Consider the following 25,657-nt stretch of genomic DNA (forward strand, 5'->3'; position numbering starts at 1 on the left):
GACGGTGTTTAGCAGCACCCCGGCCTCTACCCGCTGGGCGCCAGCAGATACCCCGCAGCATCTCCAGACATGGCCGTGTGTCCCCTGGAGGGCCGGCTGAGAACCGCTGGCGTCAGGAAGCAGAGGTAACCCGCCACCCCCAATCCCACAGACCTAACGTGACAATAACGTAGACGTGACTGGATTTTAAAATATTTTTCTCGCACGTGAAGGACCATTAAAGCCAGAACAAACAGAATCCATCAAAATGGCTCAAAGGCCTCCCGCTCCTAAAGCCAGGGATCTTTAAGACAACACTTAGGGCAGGAAGGAAGGAGACTATCAAGAAAGACCCTAACCCCACCCCGTGCGGAGTCAGTGACAGGAGAACCACCAACCGTTCCTCCAAATCCACATCCGGGGGGACAAGCCTGACAGCCCCTGCCTGCCCTCTACGCGCCTAGGACCGTGTCAAACCGGCACGGAGGCTCTCGCTCGTGTCTGTACCTTTCGATGGCCTTGGGTTCGAGGGGTTGGAAGCATGGCAGCTCAGGCAGCTGTGCAGAGGGCAGCGGAAGCCCCGGCTCTCGAACACCGTCAGCGGGAACTTGCGCACGCAGGCCTCGTGGTAGAACTTCCCACACTGTGACACGACGCAGCGCTTGACGTCGGTCTTGCTCTCCTTACACACGAAACACGAGTGAATCCCTGACGGGGTCGGAGGGGCGGAGAGAGGAGCACAGAACAGGACCTGAGCTGCAGCTCCTCGTGGCTGGAGCACCGGCTCCTCCTTCAACCCCGCCGGGATCTGAGCCCCGGCTCTGCCGCAGGGACAGGCTCGTCTGACCAGGCGGCCCAGGCGGGGCGCGTCCTCAAACGAGCGAGGAGCTCTGGGGAAGGGGCTCCTCCCAAGAAAGGCGCCCACCCTCCCTCCGAGGGCAGCAGACCAACTGCAGAGGTGCCCCACGGCCGGCCCCGGGGGCTCCCGGGAAGGCTCCGGGTGTCCTCCCGACACGGCACCAGGTGTGAAGAGTCCGGCCAGGGGACGGGAGGTGGACAGTGACCTCAGCCGAGAGCCGGAGCACACGGCGGGGCAGGGCGGGGCACGGAGGGACGGGGCGGGTCACGGAGAGATGGGGCGGGACGGGGCGGGGCGGGGCGGGACGTACCTGAGGTGCACTCGCTGCACGTGAACCTCCCCTCCGGCCTCCGGGAGAGGCCCAGGCAGGCCAGGTGGAAGGCGCCGCAGCAGGGGCCCTCGCACAGCACCAGGCTGCCTGGCTTCTCGCACAGCTGCAGGCGACAGGGGCGCGAGACCAGGTGTGAGAAACAAAACTCCACACGATCCCCCGACCCCCAGGGCTCTGGGGCCCCGGCTGAGGGGTGGGAGGAGGGCCGACGAGGCCGGGCTCCCCGACCGGCTGCTCAGAGGCCGCCCGCCCCTCACCTGACACACGTGCTCCTTCTTGGCGGTCACTCCTCGTTCAGACCTTTTAGACGAGACGGACACTTCGGTCTGGGTTTCGTCCGCACTCTCGTCTGGGGACTCCGGGGGCTCGTCTCCGGGGCCATCCGAGACCTGGGAGGAAAGAGGCGGACGACAGTTCACAGTGGCCGCCAGCAGCCCCGCCAGCTCCCCTCACACGCGGCCACCACTGGTGTCCGTGACAACACACTTGCCGATAAGCTGTGTACAAATTCGGAAACGGGCTCCAACCCGCTTGATTTTTGGTACACAATGTGCGCAAGGGGCACAAGGCTTAACAGCCTCTCCCCATTCCTTAAAAGTGAAGTAACTTTTATGAAAACCCAATTTGGTCTAGTAGGTGACCTAAGACGGGCTTGGGGACCCAGAATCTTGGCTTTTCTTACCCGATCTGCTAAAGGTTCAACTACCTTAAGGGAAGGGAAACAAGTTAACCTCCAACATGCTTTTGTGTCAAGTGCAGGCCTTGGTGGCGCGATCGTGTCACTCCGACCGTGGTCAGACGGTCGGCGACCCGGGACGCGCGTGCTCACCGAGGTCAGGAGCCGGTCTTCCAGACTCATCGCACCCGTAACTGACCGCCCGCCCATTCGCCTCCCCCCATGGGGACAGGTGGGGAGGGGGCACACGCTGCCGCCTGTGCCCACGGCAGTCCGCGCGACAGGCGGAGAGACGGGGACTCGGAGCAAATGCGGTGACTCACGGGCCGTGTTCCGTCCGTCTCGCCTTCATTTACCAGCGATGAGTGAGGCCGGGCTACAGCCTCCCCTCATCACTGTACACGGCTTTTTCCCTCACTTGACCAGCAATAGCAAATCTTTAAATAGAAATCAATAAATCTTTAGTCAGAAAACTTTCTCATATATAAAATTCAGGTTTGTTTAAAGCCTAAAAACACATTTGGTATTTATCTGATGTTTATCAAATAAATGTTGAAAACTGAATTTTTCAACAGAGCAAACGTATAAGCTGCACTTCCTGCACACCTCAGTAATCACAGCAACCAGTAAGTATGATCTAGGCTTGCTGGTTGCCGGTGAACACAAAGCTAGAAATGGAATCGGGCCACACTGTTTTTTAAAAAAAAAAAAAACACCAAAAACAAAAGGAACCCCAGCAGGCCATTGACCCAATTCCGTAGCCTCAGCAGTGAAATGTTCCCAGATTTACCTCCCTGAAATTACGGGGAGCAGCAGAAGGAAAAGCCCTGATAAAACAAAGGGGTTTTTGCTGACTCGGAACCTGGTGTTGAAGTGGGCTGACTTTTTCGAGGGCTGTGTTGGCTGACTTGGCACCGGTGGCAGGGTGACGGGTGTGTGGGCCACCACGCCAGCCTGGTGCTCTCCTAGGCTTGACAGCGTGAACAGCACTACAGCACAGGCCTCAGCCCGCTGCCGCGAGGCTGCCCAGTGCAGCCCTCCCCTACGGCTCACCTCCTAACCCTCCACACTGACACCCCAAAGAAGGCCGTAAACTGGAAGAATGCTCTGAGTTCAAACCCCAATTCAACGTGTCCGTCAGATGCAGGGTCACAGATGGGGGCGAGCACCCGAGGCGAGTCTGTAGCAGGTGCTGGGGCAGCCGGGCACTGGGAAGGGCAGCAGCCCCGCTGGCCCTGGTCCCACTAGGCCGCCTGAGAACCGAGGCCCAAAGAAAGGGCCTTCACGTGGGCTCCAGGGAAGAGCCCGGTGCCCGACCCACCAACCCAGGTTCTTCCCTCAACGTGGCTGCAACAAATTTAAAAGCTAAAAAAAAAAAAAAGAAAAAGAAAAAAGAAAAAAAAAAAGGAAAAAAGAGAAAGAAAAAATGCACGGAGAGAAAGACAGAAAACACAGACCAGTCCTGGGTCAAAGGAAGGAACAGCACCTTTTATTTAAGATTTACAGAAAAAGTGAGCACGTTTCCACTTGGAGATATTTCCTAAATTAACAAAGTCTGGTTTGAGGAAATAAACACTGAATACATATTTTGAATGGAAGTATAAATGTTCACGACACACACGAGGCGCATGTCCTGATGGGTCTAAGATACACACACAGCATCAGACCTTACAACAGCACAGTCCGTGACGGGCGCGGGAGGGTCCAGCTTCCATCCCACCGCACCCCTTCCCCGCGACTCAGCGGACCCCTAGCACGCGGCCGGCCGGGGGTCTGAGGGCAGAGCGGGCGGGCACCTGGCTCCGGCTGCAGGCTCCACCTCCACGTGCACCAGGGGCCGGTACTTACTCGGAGATGCGTTTGTGAAAGCGACACATTCACCTGCACGGTCCCAACACAGTCCCAAATCTCAGGCTACGACCTCTACGGTCTATTCCATATCCAATAGGATGCATTCGGAAAGAGAAAAACGCAGTGACTGAGTGGACGGACGCGGACTGCGGGCACTTCCCGCCGCGCCCGAATCCACCAGAGCCATGCCTGCGGCTGCTCGACCAGCAGCTTAGCTCCTGACTTTCCAGTTTCCTCCAGTCTGAAAATACTCTACTCTACTCAGTATGTGACAGCACGGAACTGCCCGTTTGCCTCAGAAATACATTCCTCTACGGGCAGAGAATGCGGTCTCCGTGATCATTACAGGGATTTTTCAGGATGATTATTAACGAACATAATGTAACCTAGTGAACACATTTAAACCGACTTCGAGAAGCGACTCGTGCGCATCCCAGGCAGGTCCCTCCCTGCCGGGGCTGGAGAGCAGTCCCCTACGCCTCGGACAGAGTTACAGTGAGGTTCAAATCTTTTAACAAAACACATCCCTTCACAAGTTGAACACTACATCATTTTTAAAATACAATTACAGACCTTGAACAACAGATATTTCTATAAACCAACATTACTTTTATGTTTAAGTTACGCTTTTGTAAAGGAAGAAACAGATAACTAGAAGTGTGTTCACATAGGATTTTGGATTGACAAATGATACGAATCCTGTGCCCAGGAGATTTAATGAGCTTAAAGTCAAAAGACTAATCTCAAACAGGTCTTCCAAGTTAATATCACAGTGAAATATTAGGGTGGGATTAAAGTAATTTGTAAATTAGTCATTCATCACCTGAAATACTACAATTCAAACAAAAGTTATTGAACTTGCATTAAAGCAACCCCTCTAGATGACACGGCTCGACCCTTCCCAGCTGCCCCTAAAGTCCAGGTCTGAGTCGTGGGAGCACACCCTGGCACTATCCTCACACCCACCTCCTAACCAGGCAGCTCCTGTGAGAACCGACAGCCCCAGGAGGTGACAGTGAGAACCACGCGGTGACCAGGCAGGCCGTGGGGCTGCTGTTCCAGACGCAAGGCCAGCCCTCGTCACAGATAAAATGAGTCTCTAAAATGTCCTGTCAACCCAACATTGTCCCAACTGTGTCCCCAGCGGGGGCTGTCCCACAGAGAGTGGGCTAGAGAGGGGAGCTGGGGAGGGGCCAGCGCTGAGCGACCCACCCCACCCCCCCTGATGGGCCGGGCTGCCCTCCCCAGCCTCAGCCGTTTCTGGAAGGTGCAATATGCCCCAGACGGTTAGCACATGCTTCGAAACACATGCCAAAGAAGTATATGCAAAACCCCAACACCTACATTCAGGCCGGAAAACACTGTAGCCACGGATCTACCAGGGAACCAGGTAGCTACAAAGGCATCTCACAAGATGAGGCCTGTCTGGTTCCTGAACAGACACTGAGCAGGCGGGAGGGCCCCCCAGGGTGTCCTCGCTGGTGGAAATGCCCAAAGTGAGTGGCCCCGACCCTGGCAGTACAAGCAACAAGATGGAGGGATGCAAGGCATGTGTTTGTTACCTGCAAAGGACACCCAACTTCCCATCACTGCCAAGCAAATCAGCACTAATTTCTAATATTCTAGGTAAAACAGCAAGAACAGTACTTAAAAGGATGAAAATCAATTTCACTGACCAAAAATCCTAAAATATACAGGAGTCAGCATATTTCTTAAAAAAAAAAAAAAAAAAAGGAAAGCCAATCATAGATTTGAGAGCATTTTGAGAAACCTTTTCTAATAAGATAGTGATATTTCGGTTCTTTCAGCAGAAGACTGTAATTTAGATTCATAATCTAAAAGATAAAACTGAGTCCTCAACAACTACTACTTCTGTTCACAGGTTTCTAAAAGCCGAGGTGGTGAAGCTATTGATTTTAAAGCAGAAATGCTAGTTCCACACTAAGTCAAGGCCGCTCTCACACGTCCACATACAAACGACCAGCTGTGACCAGAACAACCTTCAACGTGAACTAACACCTGAAAGGAGCAGAGGAGCTTCAGAAAGGAGCTGAGTCAGAAACAACCAAATGGAAAAGGGACCGGGCACACTTGCCGAAGTCACAGTGACTGTCCTCCCCAGCTCCCCTTTCAGACAGGAGTCCCTCCTGGGCCGGGGCTGGGGGGGGGTGCCTTCTTGCCCACCTGGGGCCGCACGAGGCCTCGCCCAAGCCAGCCAAGAGTCACCCTCCAGGCAAGCACTGCTCCTTCTACTGGACTCATCAAATGGACAGAGGACGCTCCTTTATATAAAACACTTACACTGCTACTGAAATGATGAACAAAATCTCAGCTCTTCATCTGCCACAGTGGGCCCAACGTCCAGGCTTTTGGTGGAGAACCCTAATTTTAAGCCCACACCTGGGCACCTTTTATGTTTTCGGAAGTGGATGCTAATTTACAGTCTGGCTTTTCGTTAGAACATTTCTAAGACAGACTCGATAGGTATGAGAGTCACCCCCAGTCTGGCCACGCTCACACAACCCAGACCTAACCCTGGGGGAGCAGACCAGGGCCCAGGAGACCGAGAGGGGCGGCAAACCTCGCCTTTCCGCTGTCCTCTGCTCCAGTGTATTCAGCTGCTCCCGTCCCCTACCACGGCAACCTCTTGAAATGGCCAACCCCCCCCCCCGCCCCCGCCGTCCCACTCCCCGGCCCTGAGCACTCCACTTGAAACGTTCCTGTGGTTCTGCGTGGACTTCCCATGAAAACCACGGCATCAAGCACAGCTAACGCTGGGACGGGGACCTCACAGAGACCACCCGGGAGCAGGCTAACCCTCCCACACTCACACACGGCAAAAAGCCACCCTTTTGCCTTACGTTTCTGAAACTCTGCTTCCTTGTGAAACTTCACGTAGGTTCCTTGTCGGTTTTCAGGAATAGCCTCTTTAAAATGGCGAGGTTCCTTTCAGCTGGGAGGTATCACGTGCGAGACGCTCGACAGGGCTGAGAGGCAGCCACCTAGTCCCCCACAGCTGAAGACTCTGGGGAAGGTGCACAAGGAGACAGGAGTCCGGGGCGGCAGTGGGAGCAGCTCTACCCAACACGGCACGGGCCCAGGGGGGCCGCTCCGGTACCGCGGGCTACCTTCATCTCTGGAACAGCTACCGTCTCAGCTTCTGTACACTCAGACTAGTGTCCGCCTGTGGCCTCCCGTTTTGTTCCAGAGGCCCTCCTCGCAGCCACCTCCCCACCAGGCCCAAGCGTGGCACGTGGAAGGAGCGGTCACAGCAGTGACTCTGTGCATGGTATAGCCAGTCACCTCAACAACTGTCAGCTCAAATGACCAAAGACCAGGGTGAATCAGCGTTACTTTGACCTTAGGAAATGAAGACATTCCGCGCTAAACAGCAGCGTAATGAATCTGTACTCCTGCAGACAAACTACTGCCTGACCCTAAGCTCTTTCAAAGCAGGAGCCCCTTCCACTCCCCTCCTTCGGGAAGCTGTGGGCAGGCCCTCTCGGGAACTCTGCCCCCCACCAGCGCTCCTCAGCGAGACCACAACAATGCTGACTACATCTGCCTCTGCCTGCTGGGCACCTTCCCGCCTGCCTTGGGATGAGCTCCCCGCCAACCAGCGCTGAGACACACTGCGTCGCCCCCCCCCCTCCTGCACTCACCCCTATTTACTCAGCTGAGGCTAAGTCTACGCTGCTCCTGTGGACACAGCATCGAGTCATCCCCATCAAAAAGGAAGGCGCCCCTTTCTCTGCTGGCTCCTAACCCACCCATCACGTGTCGGTCGCTGGCTGGCTACCAACTCAAAATCCATCATGCCATAATTTCAAACAAGTCTCCTAATCCTGACTGTCAAAGGCCTTCCAGGCTCGAGTCTTTACTTTGGGTAATGGCTTCTTGAACTAGGGTCATTTTTACACCACCGTTCTTCCACATTTTAAAATTTAGTGACTGGTTCTCTGAGAACCCTCATCAGTCCCGAGCTCCTCCACGTCCCTTAGGGACAGCGTGACTGAGGCCGTCCTGGAGGCCCCGTGTCCACGGAGTCTGAGCAGAGTCGCGCCCCCAGCCACCGTCCAGTACCCGGAAGCACCAGTCAAGCCCGGCGTGTGCCGCTTCTAGGGTTACTTTATCCCCACGCGCACAGTGCAGTCAAGAGGATTGCTTTTCATGCCGAAGCAAAATTTATACTTTTGGATAAAAATGGAATGATGGTGATTTTATTATTTTTATTGTTATAACCATTATTGTCACAATAGCGAACCACTAAGTCCTCGCAAGGCGCCAGGCACCCCAAGTGTTTTACATGCGTTACACTACTTAATGGTTTAGAACACAAGTATTAGTGAGAAACTCTCATTAAAGGAAAAACACACCTGAAGAGTCCACTCGGAATGAACCGAGTGCTACCGGCCTGGTAACGTGAACAGCCCTCCCGCCTCTATGACCTGAAGGGCACGGAGGCCTTTCCTCACCATGCAAACATGCGGACACCCTGGGGCACACCAGGTGGTCACCCAAGATTGAGACATTTAATATAATGGCTCATGTTCTACAAAAGCAACCAATGAAGAGGTTGGTGTAAATAACCTGATTATAGGACCCCCCCCAGATAAGGGTTATTGAATCAAAAGAGTTAAATGGTTCACAATGATACTGTAAATGACATTTTTTTCCTACAAATTTACTATAGCTAGTGTCATAGTAAAACTGTTTAGTAAAAAAAGACAGAATCAAAAGTCTTCCTGCCTTTTATGTTGGAAATTAGGTCACTATCTACAGGATTGAATACATTCCATTAGCAATGAGAACAGTCAACGAGGACTCTTTTTAATGTGTGCTGTTTGTTCATTTTTGAAGGTACAGGTGCTGACATTTTTTTCAATAAAAATTCAGTTAAGTTATGAACTAGAGGAGAAAAACGACCTCTAACAGGATGAACCTCTTCAGTGTGCTGTCCTTGTCACACGCCCAGGACAGCCCCTGATCGAGGGCATCCTTTCAACTTGAAATCTACATTGACCACTGGAATATGAATGTGTTTCTGTTATGAGATGAATGTGATTGGTTAAATGGCCTTGATTAGGTATCTTACCTTGGTCTTAAAATTTGTTATCTGTTTTCTTCATTGTATGTGTTATTAATACCAGTAAAAACAGATTATCACACATCTTCCATAACTGATTGTGAAAGGAATGCCACTGAGTGTGCACGATGACACGCCGCCTGCAGCAGACATCTTGGAAAATTACATCATTTTAAGTGCAGTACAGAGCAGCTGAGTTCAAATCCAACTTGGCTGGTGTGGGCTCCCATAAAAGCTGTTACCAGTAAAGGCGAAAAAAATAAGAATTTGCTCTACTAAGGGAATAAGAAATGAAATTACAAAACACTTAAATCACATTAATTACTTCCCAGGCCTTTGTCATGCAAGTGTGTGATTTTAATCTGTCCTCCTCATTAGGGGATGCAGTACTACTATGGAATAACTATTCTAATGTAAGGTTTTATTGATCACATATACCTTGTGTGAGAGGAATTTAGACCACAACATGACCTAAAATGTCTTGAAACACCAACCCTATGAAAATTCCTTATTTTAATCAATGGTGTTGAAAGGAGAGAATATAAACATGCAAAGGGCATGTGACTCACCCCGAATAAGGGGCCAGTCTGAACCCTGCACACAGCAGCCCCATGGTCGCCCAGTGCCCACCAGAACCGGACCTAGCGGCTTCTAGAATGTTTCTTTACAACACTGCGCTCTGCCTCTCGTGCTAAAGGGCACTGAGCCTGGCAGAGGTCGTAAATGTGCACTGTAGCTCAGTAGTGTTAACACAGAGACAGACAAGCCTTCTTGTTCACCTAAAGCGCTTTTAATAAAAATGAACTCTAAGGTGAGATTTATATAAACTGCACAAAAGTGGCCTGATAGAAAAAGCCTAGTAACTTAAATGTTTTATGTAAGGAACAGAATGCACACTATAGACTCTATGTACCACCTTCAAGATGCAAAATGGTGTATGATTTTAATGTATTTAGTATAAATGTATTTAATAATCTACTTCTGAAGTTCTAAAGAATTAAAAATCAATTAAGCCTAATGATTGTAAAATGCTTCATCTAAGTCTTCCCAAGTTCAGAACAAATGTCTAAGCCAGGAAGATGAAACTCATCCTGGTCAAAACCAATGTCAGACCGTCAGGTGTGTCTGACAAACATGTTTCACCCTCTAGCCGCCATCCTGGCCCCGCGGTGAGCTGCTCTAGATCCACGCCTCTAACCCACACGACTCACGACCAGGAACAACAGACAAGATCCCAGCGGCCTCAGTGTTTTTCTTTTGATGGTATCTGACAGCAGTGGAAGTAAAAACTCCACCAAATACGTGGGCCAAAATATGATGCCAGAAAAACTCATTAAAAAGTGTTTTAAACAAACTGCCTTAAGTGACAGGGTCTGTGGAACTGAAGCTTTTAGTATTCCTCTTTAGAACTGCAGACCACCTTTTATTTAACTTTTTAGGATACTAATCTGAACTTGGACAAGAAAACTAGGAAAAACGTTTTGTATAGAATTTGCCTTTTCATGTCTCAGTAAGCTCCCAGGAGCTCAGCGAATTCTTCCTGTGTTGTCTTGACCGTGCCCAAATGTAAGAAATGTTCAGTTACCTACACCCACTAAGACTGGCCGAGAGCGCCACCCCACACCGCCCCGAGGCCCCTGCACGCCTGCGAGAGCAGAAGCCCACCCCCGAAGGCCCGGCCCCCTCTAATGGGCATAAGCAGCTGATGCTGAGAGAGCAGGGGACACCCCGTCCCCACCATGGACCACAGTGGAGACCACATCAGAAGTGCCGCCTTCTGACCCACTCCCTGCCTCACTACCCTGTTCCGAAAAAGCCCAAGGTGAGCATCTCTTCACAGATAGTCTAAAAACAGGACTCACGTCTACAATGAGAAGAAGAATCACAGGGAACAAAATAACAAGAAATTAAGACTCGACAACAAGCTCCTTGGGTAGTCTCCACAGCTGGGAATCCCAGACTCCCTCTGGACAAAAAAGGGCCATACCTACATTCTGAGGCTGCTTTTCATTTTGTTTTTATTAACGGCAAAGACTTCAGATTTGATGATGCTCTAGATGTCATGATACAGTGAAGTGTGAGAGCCTCAAACAGCTACAATTTCACTAGCGGATACTTTCCGAGTCCAGAAAAGAGAAGTCACATTACCACGGCAGTCCTGACTCACCTCGACACTCAGGGACCTAAAAACATGCCAGAATTTAAAGGACCAAAGCTGTGGACCCAAAGTCACGGAAGGCACAAGGCACGTGCACAGCGTGTGGGCCCCGCCATCCCGCTGCGTGAGCACACCAGCCCCGCGGGCAGCCCCGCTCACGCTGTCAGGTTAGGACCGGGTGAAAAATCACAGAACCAACATCTTGAAGACAGATTTCAAGCACAATTAAAAGCATCAATACTGAAGTACAGCCACGTACATTTACGCATACACCGTGTGTGTGTGTATTTCTCTCTGAAACAGACACGGCTCAGAGCACCTAACCTCCCTGCGTCTGTGGAGAACACCCGTGTCGCGCTGATTAAGCCTGCCCTTTATCACACTTCAGTGTGGGGAGCTAAGCGGCCTCTGTGTGCGTGCGTGGTGGTCACTATTATTATGAGTTTACCTCGTTCTCAGTTAAGGATGCGGAAGGAGAGGAGCTTTTGCTGAAGGCGAGCGACGCAGACGCCGCTGCGGGGGCCCGGTGCCGCTTCTTCAGGGGTTTGCAGGCGTCAGACAGATGTTTTGTGGCTGTAAGATAATTTTGGTTTATAAAGTAAAGTTTGAAACCTTAAACCCTCAATCTCTTTCCTGCTTTAAAAGTACCCCGCTAATAAATGAAGTTTCTGAAGATGGATTTTCTGGGCTTAACTTTTTGTTGTGGAAAAATCAGGGCTGATGAGCTGGACAGTGAACTCCCGCGTCCCCCTGCCCGGTCCCCAAACCCACGCCTGGGCCACACCAGTCTACCCACGCCTGGTGCCACGTCCCCTACCCCGCCCCCAAAGCCCCGCCTGGGCCACACCAGTCCACCCAAGCCTGATGTCAGGTCCCCCTGCCCGGCCCCCAACCCACCACCTGGGCCACACCAGTCCACCCACGCCTGGCGCCGCGTCCCCCTGCCGGCTCTTCTGCAGCAGATCCCAGGCATGTGGTTTTACCCATGGGAAGCTAGAGCGCCTCTGCACGTAAGGTCTGAATGCGGCCACAACAGCACTATCACACTTAAAAGTAACAACCCTTTCTATCATCAAATGTCCACTCAGTGTTCAAATTGTTCACAAACGTCTGTTTTTTTAAAACAGTCTGTTCAATTAATTTTTAAAAACCAGTACAGCTCTTTATGCAAAATAAGGGAAACAGAGCCATTTCCAATCTTCACTTACTCTGAATTTTATTTTCCTTTCTTATTATGATTTGGAGATGGTAAGCTTTCTTTAATGAACTACCAGACAGATACATCAAAAAGATAATTAATGAAAAGGTAAAAAGTGACCTGATTCCCCCTTCATTGTTTTGACAGTTATTTTTCACAAACATTTTTAAGCTAGTTTCTTCAACATGTAGAACAGAAATAACCAGTCATTACTTTTGCTTTTTAGCTAATATACATGGAGAAGTGGGTACTAAAAACAGTGGGATTTACAGCAACAACTGGTACCATCAAGTCAGAAACCTGGACATTTCTGATTCGAATCACTTCTCTAATATATAAATTTAAACTGAAAACAATACAGCCAAGTAGAAGTCAGCAGAAGAGTGACTTCAGTGACACTTGCTGACCATGAAAACAACTTCACACTAAAGCACTTCACCCTTAACCGCATGAGAACCTCCTCCCACCGCCCCCTCTAGGTCCCAGCTTCCTGCTCACACGCTCATCCCTGGCTCCACCCCCCCCCAGGGGGGCTCCCCGAGGACAGGACCAGGCCGGCCGCCCACCGCCAGCCCAGGGGACCTGGAAGGAGCGCCGCCCACATTACCTGCCTGGCTCTTGAGCGAGGAGGCTGCCTCGATGGCCTTGCAAGAGCCTGTGCGGGATGTTTTGTCTGTGAACGTCTCTCTCTGTTATAAAAGGGGGGTTGGGGGGCGCGAAGGGAGGAAAGAAGGAAGGGAGAACAAAGAAAAAGAAAAAGGAAAGAAAGGGGAAAAGTCTCCAATGTGAACGAACACAGGCTGCTGAAAAGCCGTGTGACAGAAACGTCTTCCTGCGGAGGCGTGCTCTGCACAGACAGTCAGCGACTGTGGCCGCCCAGCTGACACCCTCTCCGTCACTGGGCCGATCCTCCCCTGCCCACCCGCCCCACTCTGACAGCTGCTGGGAGGGAGGGGCAGGGGCCAGGCCAACCCTGACCTAACCAACCACTCTGAGAACCTGGAATGAGGCTCCTCGACATGCTACCAACCGTCCTCTGGGTTCAGAGTGCAGCGAACCGGAGGGAGCGCCACTTCTGCCCTAGGGGAGCCCAGTCCATGAGAAGTGCGCCCGGTTCGCTCCAGCCCACCAGGCGGACCATTTCCAATCCTGAGATAAGCCCCAGACAAAGCTCACAAACAAAGATCATCCGAAAGCACATTTCACAACAGAAAAATAGCGCACACACAAAACTATCATGAAGACTGGTCTAGCGCTCAGAATTCAAACAATGTAGTCTGGACAGCACTGGGGCACCACTGCCTCACAGCCACCCTGCCGCCCAGGAGGCCGAGTTTGCCCCGGACTCCAGCAGGGATGGGTCACAAGACCGGGGACAAAGTAACAGGTGCCCAGCACTGGGAATGCTACCTGGCCCATCCAAGTGCTCAAAGCATATTAGGAATTATACCTGATATGGCTTATCAACTTGGGTTTATAAAAATCAAACTCAACACTACTCTCTTTAAAAATCATCTGCTATTTCCTGAGCTACTAGTTAGTAAAATTTCTGTCTAGCTACTTAATGTGAATTTTGGTATTTCAAATGTCCAGGGTCACACACATTTTTTTTTTTTTTTTTAGGTAAATCCTTTATACAAATATTTCAAAGCAACCAGTGTCAGCATGACTGCCAGTAAAGGACCACTTCAACGGCAGGTGGCCAGAGGAGAAACTGAATATGTGCTCCCAGGTAATTGCACACGTCAGTGTTACCTAGCTCATTACCTAGCTCATTGCTGGACACCTGACAGGTGCCCCGGGAGAGTGCTCTCCTGTCCATGAAATAGGTTCATAAAACCTATTTCAATGCCTTTAATGGATTTTTAAACTTCTTATGAAGCATAACATACAGTGGATTTTGATGTTCTCCTGTCAACTCATTATTTATACACTGAATAATATGCCCTACATTCAAGAGTCATTTTAAGTACACAATTTTGTTGAATCTGAACATCAAGAATTATTGAGTGTTGGGATGTGTTAAATTCCCTGGCAGATAAAAGCTTGCTCTCCTCAGCGGCCTTCTTGAGGAAGCTCCAAGGGGAAGGCCAGCCCCAGCCTCCAGCTGACGCCTGCGGAGGACGCCTCCCCGCATCCCGCCTGTGGCCCGGGGGAACTGGTTCCCGCAGCCAGGCCCACCCAGGACGTAATTACCTTCCGAAGACTGTGCCTGTCGGTCCTGAGTCTCTTCCTGGGAGCGTCCTCAACTTCAGCATCTTCTGTAGGGTCCTGTGTCCTCTTCGTGTGGTTTCTTTTTTTCCCATTTAAGTTACCTTGGAATGGGGATGGGGGAAACTTACATGAAAAACCCTCCACAAGCTGTCCTCTAGAGCACCGAGCAGCTGCCCAGCGCCTTCAGCGTGTAGCTCCAGCAGCGATGGGCCTCCTGAAACCCTGTTCATTTCCTCAGGGCCTAAGTACCACAGGTCAAACCTCTGCACTTTCCAAATGGCAAGTAGAAAATCCTTATCTCATCTAGGGATTATTATATTGGTATCTGTTACACTTTAATGTACTATAGCATTAAATCTAAATATAACCCAGTATTTTTACAAAATCCGTTAACACATTTCCTTAAAGAAGCATCTTAAGTGAAACAATCCATGTGTATCTGCAGACTAAGCGCCTTCTACATGTTTGCTTAACTGTGCCACATGTTAGGTGTCCTCAGGGAGACCACCTAATCTGAGACTTAAGGTGTCCGAACAGTACTGACAGAAAAACAAGACGTAAGGTAAGAATGCAGATTCTAGAGAGAGGACTAATTTGAACACGCCAAGGTTTATTTAACACAAATCCAGTGTCTCCATTTGCAGGACTGCTTTACAGAGGTTCAGGGTTTGCTCCTGGACTGTTCACCAAACATCTCCTGGGAGGGCAGTGTTGTCCTCAAACCCTACGGAGGGGGGCGGAGCACACCCGCCAGGAGGCTCAGGTCCCTGCGTCCAGCAGCCCTGGACTGATACGGGCCCGGGGCTCCGCCTCAGGTCCAGGCCCAACATTGCAAGAGAAGAGCAGAACCGGAGCGCTGGCCTCACCAGCTGCCAGTACCAGACTGGCATAAGCCGGCCTGCGAGTGGCCTTCACTAAGCTCTGGGCTGGCCTCAGGGGAACACCAGGAGAGGCCTGTGGAGCGGTGGCTGTGGATCCACGGGCCTGCCAGCACCTCCTCAGCACGTGTGCACTAGGTACAGCCCCCAGGGGAGGTGAAGTTGTAGTCCTTCGCCCTCTACATAAGGTCCTCCCCCTGTGTCGGGATGAGGCAGCGGTCGTTTCTTACAGAGATGAGCAAGATGGGCATCTGTCTGAATTCCTGACACTGAAAGGATGGGACAGCTGACACCATGGCCCATCATCTTGGGGTCCCTGAGAGGGAGGGCTCAAGGCCTGCAGGGCAAACACACACCTTACACACACTGGGGGCAGGGACCACCCATGCTCCTGTCTGCCAAGTACTCGGGATGGTGACAAAGTGGGACACACAATCAAGTCACACTCACTCTTCAAGGATAAGGTGAATCTGGCTTCAGTAAAACCTGACTATTCTTAAATCAGCAGTCACTGAAAAGGACACTTTTCTAGACGTAGCGTACTGATAGAGTCTGGTAAACTTCTTGCCTTTTAAAGAAAATACACAAATCCTAAACATCCTCCCTATTCTAAATCGTAGTATTCGCAACAAACCCTGAACAACTTGAATGAAGTTCGCTATTGATATCATTAGATGGTTGCTGTGGAGTTCTAGAAAGCCCTAAAATCAAGATGGGAACACGTGCGAACAGAACAGGAAGGCAACACGGATGTAGGCCACCTCGGTGCTGACCGAGCTCGTGCCCACGAAGCTCGTGCCCACGAAGCACCCTGTCAGGCGGGTCTGGAGGCCTCTGCACGACTCTTCAATGACGAGGCTTGAGAGATGCAGAATTCTTTCGTATGCCCAAACACATCACACTTATCTTCCCATTACAGGTGTCAGTTTCCCACAGGCAGGGAGGACACACCCAACCGTGGTGACCTGTCTTCCCCAGAGCTCACAGCATTAAGCCTCCCTTCTCTTACCATAGCCCCGGGCAGAGCGGCACTTTTTGTTTCTTCGCCCTGAAGGCCTAAGAAAAGAACCAGAGGCTACCCACATTCAACGTCAGTCCACGGTCACCCTCCTCACCCTGTGAGCTCTCAGGCCAACAGGCCATGAACGGCCAGCCCCAGGGCCAGAGCGTCTGCCCACAGTGGGAAGCCCCCCACAAGGTGCAGGCGCAGCCCCAGCCGGGACGGCAGCCTCGCTGCAGGACAAAGGCCTGAGGTCTGACCCCGGCCCGTCACGTGAGCCTCGGCCCTGGAGGCCGCCTGGACTCCGTGCCTCCCTTCTGCTCCCTCACCACACCTCCCACACAGGCTGCAGGGGCAGGAGAACGAGGGGCCCGCAGGGCCACAGAGGATCCCATGGAACAGCTCTGGCGACAACGAGCAAGGAGACCAGGCAGCGGAGGTTGCTTTACTGTGACCGCTGCACTCGGGTCAGAGCCGGAGCGCAGGCCGCCACACGGCACACACCACGGCTACGCAGAGGACATGAGCACAGAGCTACGGTTACCAGAGTCTTCTTCAGACGGGGACGGGGCCACAAGGGCAAACTTGGTGTGATAGCGTGCTTTCTGTTTCTCGTTGAGCATATTCCACTGGGATCCAAGCAGCTCTTCAATCTCCTCGGCAGAGGCGTCCGGGTGCTCAGCGACAACCTGCGGACACAGGAAAGGTGCGATAGGAAGGCTGGACGCCCAAACGCACGCAATGTGCGCGGCACGGCCCCTGGCTACTCAGCACGTGGTGCTCTCACTCCCACGTCATGGAACTATGTCCCATAAAGGCTTCAAACAAAAACAGTGTTTACCTGATGTGTAACTCATTGAAAACAGCGCTGGTGGAAACAATTCCAGCTTATTTGTGTAAATGCAGGCAATGATAAGTGATAAGAGAAAAAGTAAACTTTTCCAAAATCACTAAACTGTCGGTAACTTGCCATTTCCTAGGCAGCCTTGAGTAGCCAGCAGGAGGAAACACCACCTCTGGGTGCAGGGGCGAGCCCTTGGCTGGTTTTCTCACTGGCTGTAGCACCAACCCTCCTCCTTTCAGGTCCGCGCTCAGGAGGGCGTAGACGTGGCCAAGGAGCCCCGCCCCGATGCACCCTGAGACAGCCACTCCTCACAGCCGGGACACAGAGCTCCCAGGCCCTGCAGCACGCAGGAAATGCAGATCCTCAGGCCCCGCTCCGGGGACGCGCATCTTCACAAGGTCTCCAGAAGAGCCCCGTCACTGGGCTGTGAGGAGTGGGTCCGGGCCGTGCACTGTGATAATCGGTGCGGGGGCGGGGGGAGGGGGTTAGGGTGTAAAACTATGGTGCTCAGGTCCCTGCCAAGGCCGCTCCAACCCAGCGGACCTGCTTCTGCTATTTTAAAGGTTTCCCATGGGTTCTAATGTGCCCTGACTTTGAGGACCACCAACAGCAGGGTGCGAGGTCCGTAAACCGCAGCCACAGAGCAGATCTGACCCACCTTCCTGTTTTCGTACGGCCTATGGACTAAGAATTGAGTTAACATTTTTAAATGTTGAAAAAAATCAGGGAACCCCCGATGGTCCAATGGTTAGGACTCAGGGCTTTCACTGCTGAGGGCGCGGGTTCAATCCCTGGTCAGGGAACTAAGATCCCGCAAGCCACACGGCATGGCAAAAAAAAAAAAAAAAAAAAAATCAGAGGAGAAATATTTCATAGCACGTGATAATTAGAGGAAATTCGAGCATCAATGCCCACAGTAAAGTCTTCTCTGAACTCGGCCGCAGGCATGAACTCCCAAGTCCTCCGCGGCTGTTTGCAGGCTACGACAGCAGAGCGGAGGAAGTGCAACAGAGACCTCTGTGCCCCAGGCCCTTCCAAGAAAGCTTTGCCGACTGCGTCCGAGCACTGGCTGCTGGCTTGGGAGCCAGAGCCCAGGTTCAATGTGGCTTGTCCGCCACAGCTCTGAGAAGTAACTTGGGTAAGGGAAGGTGTGTCTCCACTGCCCTCTCTGACGGACTTACTGTGACACTTCATCAGTGGGTTGGTTCCTGTCACCACCTGGACCTACTACTTGCCCAGCCAACACGGCAGCCTCTGCCCCCAAACGCAAGCTCCAATCCACAACTCCGCCCCACAGATGGCTTCCTACGGCCTCCAGGGTCCCCGCGCCTCAACACGCCCACCTTGGCCCTGCCAGACACCAGCACCCCAGCAACTCTGCACATCAAAGCCCGGCTCCGGCTCCCACGCTCCCCTGGGCATCCCTGTTCCCATCCTGCGCCTGCCTGGGTGTCTCCAGCCCCACACACGCCTGCTCTCTCCTCTCAACTTGGGGCACCCTCCCCTCCCGCCCAGCCTGCCTGCCACCCCACCCGCGGCCCCCAACACTTCCAGCATCAAAGATCTGAGACCCTCGCGGCAAAGGCTTCCATGCAGAGCTGCAGATCCAAGACTCCTGGAGCACAGCACATGCGTCTGCGGGGCTGTCGCCCAGCCCAGGCCACAGCATCCCCGATCAGAATGAAGGGTAATGTAAGTGCTCGCAGCTGCTTCCCCAAACAGGACTCCGAAGCCCCAGAGGTCACCCTGCCCCTCGCACCTGAAGCCCGTGCCAGGCTGGCCAGCTCCGCTCCTGCACGTCCTGTGCCTGCCCACCCTTCCTGGCTCTCCATCCTGTCCGCTCACCGCTGACGCTCCATCCCAGAGGGCCCCCAGCCCAGGCCGCCGCGGGTGGGACTCCTGCCGCTGCGCGCCAGCCAGGCAGAGGTGCACCCACTCCCGTCAGCCCGCACCCATGCGCCTGAGCCACACGCCGGACGGCCCCCCACAGGCTGGGCGCACAGCAGGCTGGACCCGCTGACTGCACGGGCCCACGCGCCCGGAGACCTCCCCCTCCGCAGGCCGGCTGCAGGCGTCCTTTCAGCTCTCAGCCCGGCGCTGCCCGCTCGCACCCATGCAAGCAGCGCTCCGCCAGGACAGGAGATGCGCTGGCCACAGCTGCCGCCGGCCCGCGGTGCCCGCCTCCTGGGAGCGCCCAGGCGTTTTCACCCTCACCTCTGCTGGGCCCACGAGGGCCACGACCGCTCACCCCAACGCACAGTCTCATGAGGACGCCACACAGCACAACCGCTACAGGCTCTGCACGCGGGCACAGTCGGGGCCGGGTCCCGGTCTGCCTCCCGCCTGTGTCACTTCACTGCGGAGGGGTGGCTTCACCTCCTTGCGCTCAGCCAGGAGACAGGGCTCGCTGTGCTGTCACGAGAGCCGAACGGTTCCTCACGACAGTGTACTGGCAAGGTCTCCAACACGCGGAGCGCTCCACCACCACGGCCACCACTGTGTTTCTGATAAACTGTTTGAGACACACAACAGTACGGACAAGCAGCAGTCATCACGGCTGGCGCGGGCACAGCCGCCTGGCAGCCTCGAGCCCAGGCGCGGCGCCCGCAGGGGAGGAGGGGGTCGGGGGAAGCAGGCCCCGCGTGGAGCGAGGCGGTGAGATGCCTGCGCGCGGCTGGGGGAGGCGGTGGTTGTCCTGGTGGACACTTCCACAGTAGGTGTCCAAGCACAGCCTGGCCAAGAGCAAGGGCAGCCCCCGGAAGATGCCTCAGAAAAAGCCCGACCACACGCCAACAGGCTCGGCGGGCCGCAAGGCTGCCCACAAGCTCGCCCAGAAGCTGAACGCCCAACTGCGACGGGCGCATCCGTGTCGACGAGTCCTGGACCCCGACAGGCAGCATCACTCGCCCCACCGCCAACCTCATCGCCAGCAGGAGCCGCAGGTCCCACCCTGCCCGTGCCCGCGGCTCTTCCTCCTCTGCTCACCCAGGCCCCTGTCCTCTCTTGTCCCTCAGACCTTCTCCTGACCATTGCTGATCAGGGGGAGGGGGGGCTGCTCCTTTGTGAGGGTCTCGGTCCCTGGAGCCAGCAGGCCCTGGCCCCTCTGTGACAATGCTGTCTGGGGACCCAAGAGCTGCCCCCTCCTGTTCAGTCCATCTACCCTTCCAACCTCTGACTCCCCTGCCTGGTCCTGGGCCTCCCCTGACCTTGGAGGTCGGCTGGCTGCCTCAGGCCTCCCCGCTCTGGCAGCACTCAGCCCCTCGCGGGGAGGGGAGACTTGCAGGGACCGCCCTCCAGCTGCCTCTGGGCCTGGGAACAGCTAAGCAGGGTGGAGCCCCTCCCCTCCTCCTCAGCCACTGAAATGGGCAACAAAGGCTGGATTGGGGGTTTGTGTCCCCCTCACCCAGTCCCTTTGTAATGTTCATTAAAGCCTTTCCACTCCTTGGGAAAAAAAATATATGGAAAACCAAATACCCACAAACCCACACAGCTAAAATGTCACCAGCACGACCCGGGACGCCGTGGGCTCCTCAGAGGTTGCTCGCCCCTCCCCCGGCCTCCTCACACGTCTTCTGAGAACCTCCCGCGAGCCTCGCCTCTGTCCCCGGGCCTCCCTCCTGCCATCCGGCAGAGCCACTGGACGGTGCAGACACGGCCACACAGGACTTCCAAGTCTAGGGCGTAGAAGGCCTCCACCTGCCCCCTGTGACCACCTGCTGGGGGCACGACTGGCCTCCGAGTGGAGAGCAGCACCTTGCAGGAAGGTCCTCTGGCCCACTCTGGCCTTCAGATGAGGCTGCAGCCCCAGCTGACACCCTAACTGCGACCTCATGAGAGACCCTGAGGCAGCACCACCCAGCTGAGCTGCTCCCAAACTCCCGACCCAGAAACACCAAGACAAGCAATGCGTGTTGCTCTCTTAAGGCACTAAGCTTTGCGGTGACCTGTTACGCGGCAACAGACGCCTAACACAAATGTTCATGCAGAGCTGAGACCTAAAACAGTGGTGCAACTCCAATGAAGCTGTAAAAATCAGGGTCAGAGAAAGTGGGAAGAGGCTTCAGAAATCGGAAACTGAGGCGAGAAACACCTGCTGATAAAAGTGCTACCAACACTGGTGCCTTAGTAAACTCTCTCCCCTCGCGGGAGGCCTCACCCAGCCACTCTCACCTCCTCGTGTGCAAACCACACACGGGCACGGCACGGCTGCTGGCAGCTGTCCACCAGCCTCGCCAGCTCCTCACAGGCCACGGACCCGTCTCCCAGCACATGCCTCTCCCCCACCTCCAGCCCCTGGAGCGGCATTCAGGAGCAGAGGGAGCTGCACGTCCAAGCTAAGCCTGCTGGACGAAGACGGACCATCAAAACGTGTTAACAAAGAGCTCAACCCGTTTCAAGAAGCTCTTCATTTGCAAGAAGAAAGCTGGAAATGTGCAGCAAAAAAAAGGAGGCAAGTGGCAACCAAATGTCCTTGACAGTCACAGTCTTCTATCTAGTGACCCCAGAAAAGGAGGCTCCGCCCGCTCTGCCCCTCAAGGGCTGGCCACTGATTAACAATTACCAACCAAACAGAAACCATCCTTGGGTGCACCACCACTCTCCAAAAAGAAACCCCTAGAAAGACCCAGATTATTCTACAGGATGGAATCAGGGCGCAGCTTCCTCAATTCAAGTCTAGAATTACTCATTACAGGGCCAGCACAAACACACTTGTTAATAACAGGTAAAGAATAGCCTAGTAGCCATCACTTTTCTGACAACATGGAATTATCAAAGCCCACCAGCACCCAAACCCAGACAGGAGGGGAAGGGCTCATGGGGCTCACCCCCCGCAAAGACCAGGGAGAGGCAGCAGAACTGAACTGTAACTGTGCACCTTCAGTTTGGTGTTTGCACTGAGCGTGATGCCCATGGCAAAGCTGTGCAGAATGGGCTCTGGAGGGATGCTCAGAGGCAGAGAGGCTGTGCTGTGAGCTGCAGGGGGTCTGGGTGCACAGCACAGCCCCACGCGGCCGCCTCTGGCGTACAGCTCGTGAGCAATCTCCGCAGTGATAAACTTCTTGGTGCGTCTCGCAGTGCTGGAAGGGTTGACAGAGAGCAAGTTGGTTCCGCAGAAGTAAAAGGGATGGTCTTTGGAAAGTGGTCTGAATTCTCTTTCACACTTTCAAACGAGTGGAGACTGCGCGGAGATACGCAGGGACCAGGAAGAGGCCGAGTGCGGCCGGCTGGCGGTGCTGAGCTGTCACGGCCACGCCCTGCTCCCGGCTCCCCGGGCGTGATGGGGGTCCAGCTTCAAATACGGGTGTCGCACAGCCTGACCTTACAGCTCGCACCTCACTCACAGCAGGCCCGGCGCGGTAAGTGCACACTGCTCCGTGCTCCGGCTGGTCCCCACCCACAGATCCCCGCCAGGTGTCAGCACCTGGACAGAGGCGCGGACCTGGAGCTACACCCGGACTCTGCGTGGATGCAGGCAGGCAGGTAGGCCAAGCAAAACAGTGGGTATGCTGCACTTCTCACACTTTCGGTGACGGGATCTGCACATCCTTCAGCAACTTACTCTCCTCCTGGACGTGCAGTAAGTCTAGAGTTACGTGGCAGGACATGCCACCATCTGTCATTCCTTCCACAGCGTCTTACAGTTCTGAACACTGTGCTGCCTCCTTGGGCGCGAGGGCAAAACTCCTCAAGGGTAAATACCTTGCGGTGAAGTTACAAGACAAAGAGAATGTGCATCTTCAATTTCACTGGCTATTGCCAAATTTCTCTTGAAGCTAGGTGTAAGGAATGATCCTCTGCCAGCCCTGCATGGGGACTCCCACCGTGGCTTCATCTCCTTGACCACAGAGGCGCTGGGCTTGTGCCCACTCGCCTCACTATGACCGCGACACGAGGTTCCCTGCTGTTCCCGGGCTCAGCAGCCTCTCTTTGTGAACTCACTGGCCATCCAGGCTCTTCTGTAAACTGTCCTTCTCAAAGCCTTTCCACTCTGCCCTTCAGGGTCGCTTGAGCTCTGCACATATAGCTTTCATCTCATTTTAACGCAGCTCCTTTATGATCAGTCTGCCTTAAGAAACCCTCCCCCACAAAGAGACAAAGCTCTTCTCCCGTGGCGGCCGAGCGCTGACCTCACCGGTGCGGTCCCAGTGCCTGTCCTGAGCAGCGGCCCACTCAGCTGGCCAGCAGTCCTCTCCCACCTGCCTCCACACGCTTGCGAGTCTGCTTCTGGGTTCTGCTCTGTGCAGTTTTCGGTAACAGAACTTCCTCTGTGTGGGGCAAGTCCTCCGGCTGAGCTCTCTTCAAACGTGGCTATGCTAGCGTCTACTTAAAAAGGCAGAGAAGTGCCTTTTGGGAGTTCTCCCAGGATGATACTGGATTTACAGTCTAGCAGAGGAGAGGTGACAACGCCGACCCCAGAACACCGCTCTGAACACCGTGCGCCTCCTATTTATCTCTGTTCAGGTCTGCTAAAATACCAGCCATTCTTCTCCAAAGTTAGACGTATTCTGTCATATTTATCCCTTGGTACCTTATTTTGTTACTATCACAGACACCACATTTTTGGCGTTCCACTTCCTCTCTGTGTGTTGCTCTCATCTCTCCCGGTGCCGGGAACTCTTCCTGAGTCTCAAGGTCTCCTGTACACTCCCTTGAGTCTCCACATGGACCGCCTCCTTTACAGTCAGGCCTCTCTATTTTTTTCTCCTCTTACTGTACTGCCAGTACTTTCACTACAACATCTAATGTCAGTGGTGACAGAAGGGTATCCTGCCTTGTTCATGATTAGAGAGAGAATGCTCCACAGTTCCTTCAATACGTGTGATGCTTAAAGTTTCTGATAATCACCCTGCAGCAGATTAAAGGAAGTTCCCTTCTAATCCTGGCTTGCTGTGTGTGTATCAGAAAGCAATGACTTGGGACTTCCCTGGTGGCGCACTGGTTAAGAATCCACCTGCCAATGCAGGGGACAGGGGTTCGAGCCCTGGTCCAGGAAGATCCCACGTGCCGCGGAGCAACTAAGCCTGTGCGCCACAACTACTGAGCCCGCACTCTAGAGCCTGTGCTCCGCAACAGGAGAAGCCACCACAATGAGAAGCACGTGCACCGCAACGAAGGGTAGCCCCCGCTCGCTGCAACTAGAGAAAGCCCACGTGCAGCAACGAAGACCCAGTGCAGCCAAAAATAAATAAATTCAAACAAACAAACAAACAATGACTTCTGGAGAATTCCCTGGTGGTCCAGTGGTTAGGACTCTGCACTCTCACTGCCAACGGCCCAGGTTCAATCCCTGGTTGCGGAACTAAGATCCCACAAGTTGCGTGGCTTTTCTCAAACGCCTTTTCTCCACCTACTGAGATGATCATTTAATGTGCGACAGCAAATCACAATAACAGATTTTCTAACATTACACCTGCCTTACATTCCTGAGAAAAGTCCCACCAACCCACTCACTTCAAGTAACAGTGAAGAACCAAAGATGGCGGCCTAATCCCTTTAGTTCCTTACAATGGAATCAAGCCTGGACCATGTCCAAAGAGACGGTTTAGTCTATAAAAATGATTAAGAACGCTAGTCAAATGTTTTCGTCACTGACACGGTACTGCCCTTCAAACGCCATGGCGCCAGTGGCTGCGTGCGGTTCTGTAACCGCCTCCTGGAGAAGACGCTAGCCCAGGACCAGACGTCCAGGATAAGGCCGAGCTTCCAGCAACGAGCAGCCTGCCTCCCGCTGTCCCTGTGGGAGTATTTTCATAACCCGGAGTGCAAAGGTAAATATCGTTGCTCCCAAGAGTTAAAATGGCCGTTCCCTAACAACACTTGCTTATTAGATCTAAAATCGACAGAAGGCTCGCTACGGACTGTGCCGATAAGGCTGAGAAACAGGTGACTCTGCACTGCAAGGGATGTCCCTCAAATGCAGAAACTCCCCAGAATGAAAACACAACCACTCAGAAGCCATCACAACACCGACCTCGTCCCTGTGCTTTTGACAGAAGACCAGAAACTGGGACGCCGCATCGCCCTTCCTGCTTCTCGGAGTGGAGGCCATGGCCTTCTTCCTCCCTGGAGGAGACCCCACTCCTCGCTTGGGCTCGGCCTCTGCCATCTTTTGAGGAGTGTTTTTTCCTGTCCCCGGGTCACTGTCTTGGTTCTCAGCAGAGCAGGACAGCTGGGCTCTCCGCCTCCTCTTGACAGGAACGCCCTCTTCCCTCGTGGACTTCGGGCTGTCAGTAGCTTCTTCCCTGACTCCTGAGGACCCTACCATTTCTCCCAGAGACTCCACAGCAACGCCTGCCTCCTTGGCCACGTGGGGGTTGAGATGGAGCTGGTCCCCCACGTAAAGGAAGGTGAACTTGGCTTTCCTCTCCTCTACGGACATGCTTGCAGCTGCTTCTGCCTGAACGATGCCCATTGCCCACTGGGCCCTCAATTTCCCTGAAATAGGTTTCAACAGCTGAAAAGAGAACATAAGACATTGTAAGTTTCATTATATAAACATAAAAGTTAACCCACTTTAAAGAAGAATACTTTTAGAATTTCAGATAAATATAGAAATCAAAAACTACAAAAACCCATTAACTC

The 25,657-nt window shown here is 53.4% G+C and overlaps 1 protein-coding gene across 7 annotated transcripts in view; it reads right to left on the reverse strand.

The window, feature by feature from the left end:
• Positions 1 to 25,657, reverse strand: part of NSD2 (nuclear receptor binding SET domain protein 2) — a 76,076-nt gene that overhangs the window by 16,192 nt on the left and 34,227 nt on the right. For 4 of the 7 annotated variants that reach the window (XR_009519636.1, XM_060013086.1, XM_060013087.1 and 1 more), the window contains exons 5-12: positions 25,047 to 25,529; positions 16,775 to 16,919; positions 14,335 to 14,453; positions 12,746 to 12,827; positions 11,389 to 11,513; positions 1,427 to 1,558; positions 1,149 to 1,272; positions 487 to 687 (exon numbers count right to left, since the gene is read on the reverse strand). Coding sequence is in view for 4 of the 7 variants with exons in the window: in XM_060013086.1 (XP_059869069.1) it covers positions 487 to 687; positions 1,149 to 1,272; positions 1,427 to 1,558; positions 11,389 to 11,513; positions 12,746 to 12,827; positions 14,335 to 14,453; positions 16,775 to 16,919; positions 25,047 to 25,529 (1,411 nt within the window). In the remaining 3 variants the exon portion in view is untranslated. Of the gene's footprint in view, positions 1 to 486; positions 688 to 1,148; positions 1,273 to 1,426; positions 1,559 to 2,476; positions 3,776 to 7,456; positions 9,018 to 11,388; positions 11,514 to 12,745; positions 12,828 to 14,334; positions 14,454 to 16,774; positions 16,920 to 25,046; positions 25,530 to 25,657 lie in introns of those variants that run through there. The other 3 variants (XR_009519638.1, XR_009519637.1, XM_060013088.1) reach the window with 3 other exon arrangements.

The sequence above is a fragment of the Delphinus delphis genome, chromosome 5, assembly GCF_949987515.2.
Source record: "Delphinus delphis chromosome 5, mDelDel1.2, whole genome shotgun sequence".
NCBI classification, from domain to species: Eukaryota; Metazoa; Chordata; class Mammalia; order Artiodactyla; family Delphinidae; genus Delphinus; species Delphinus delphis.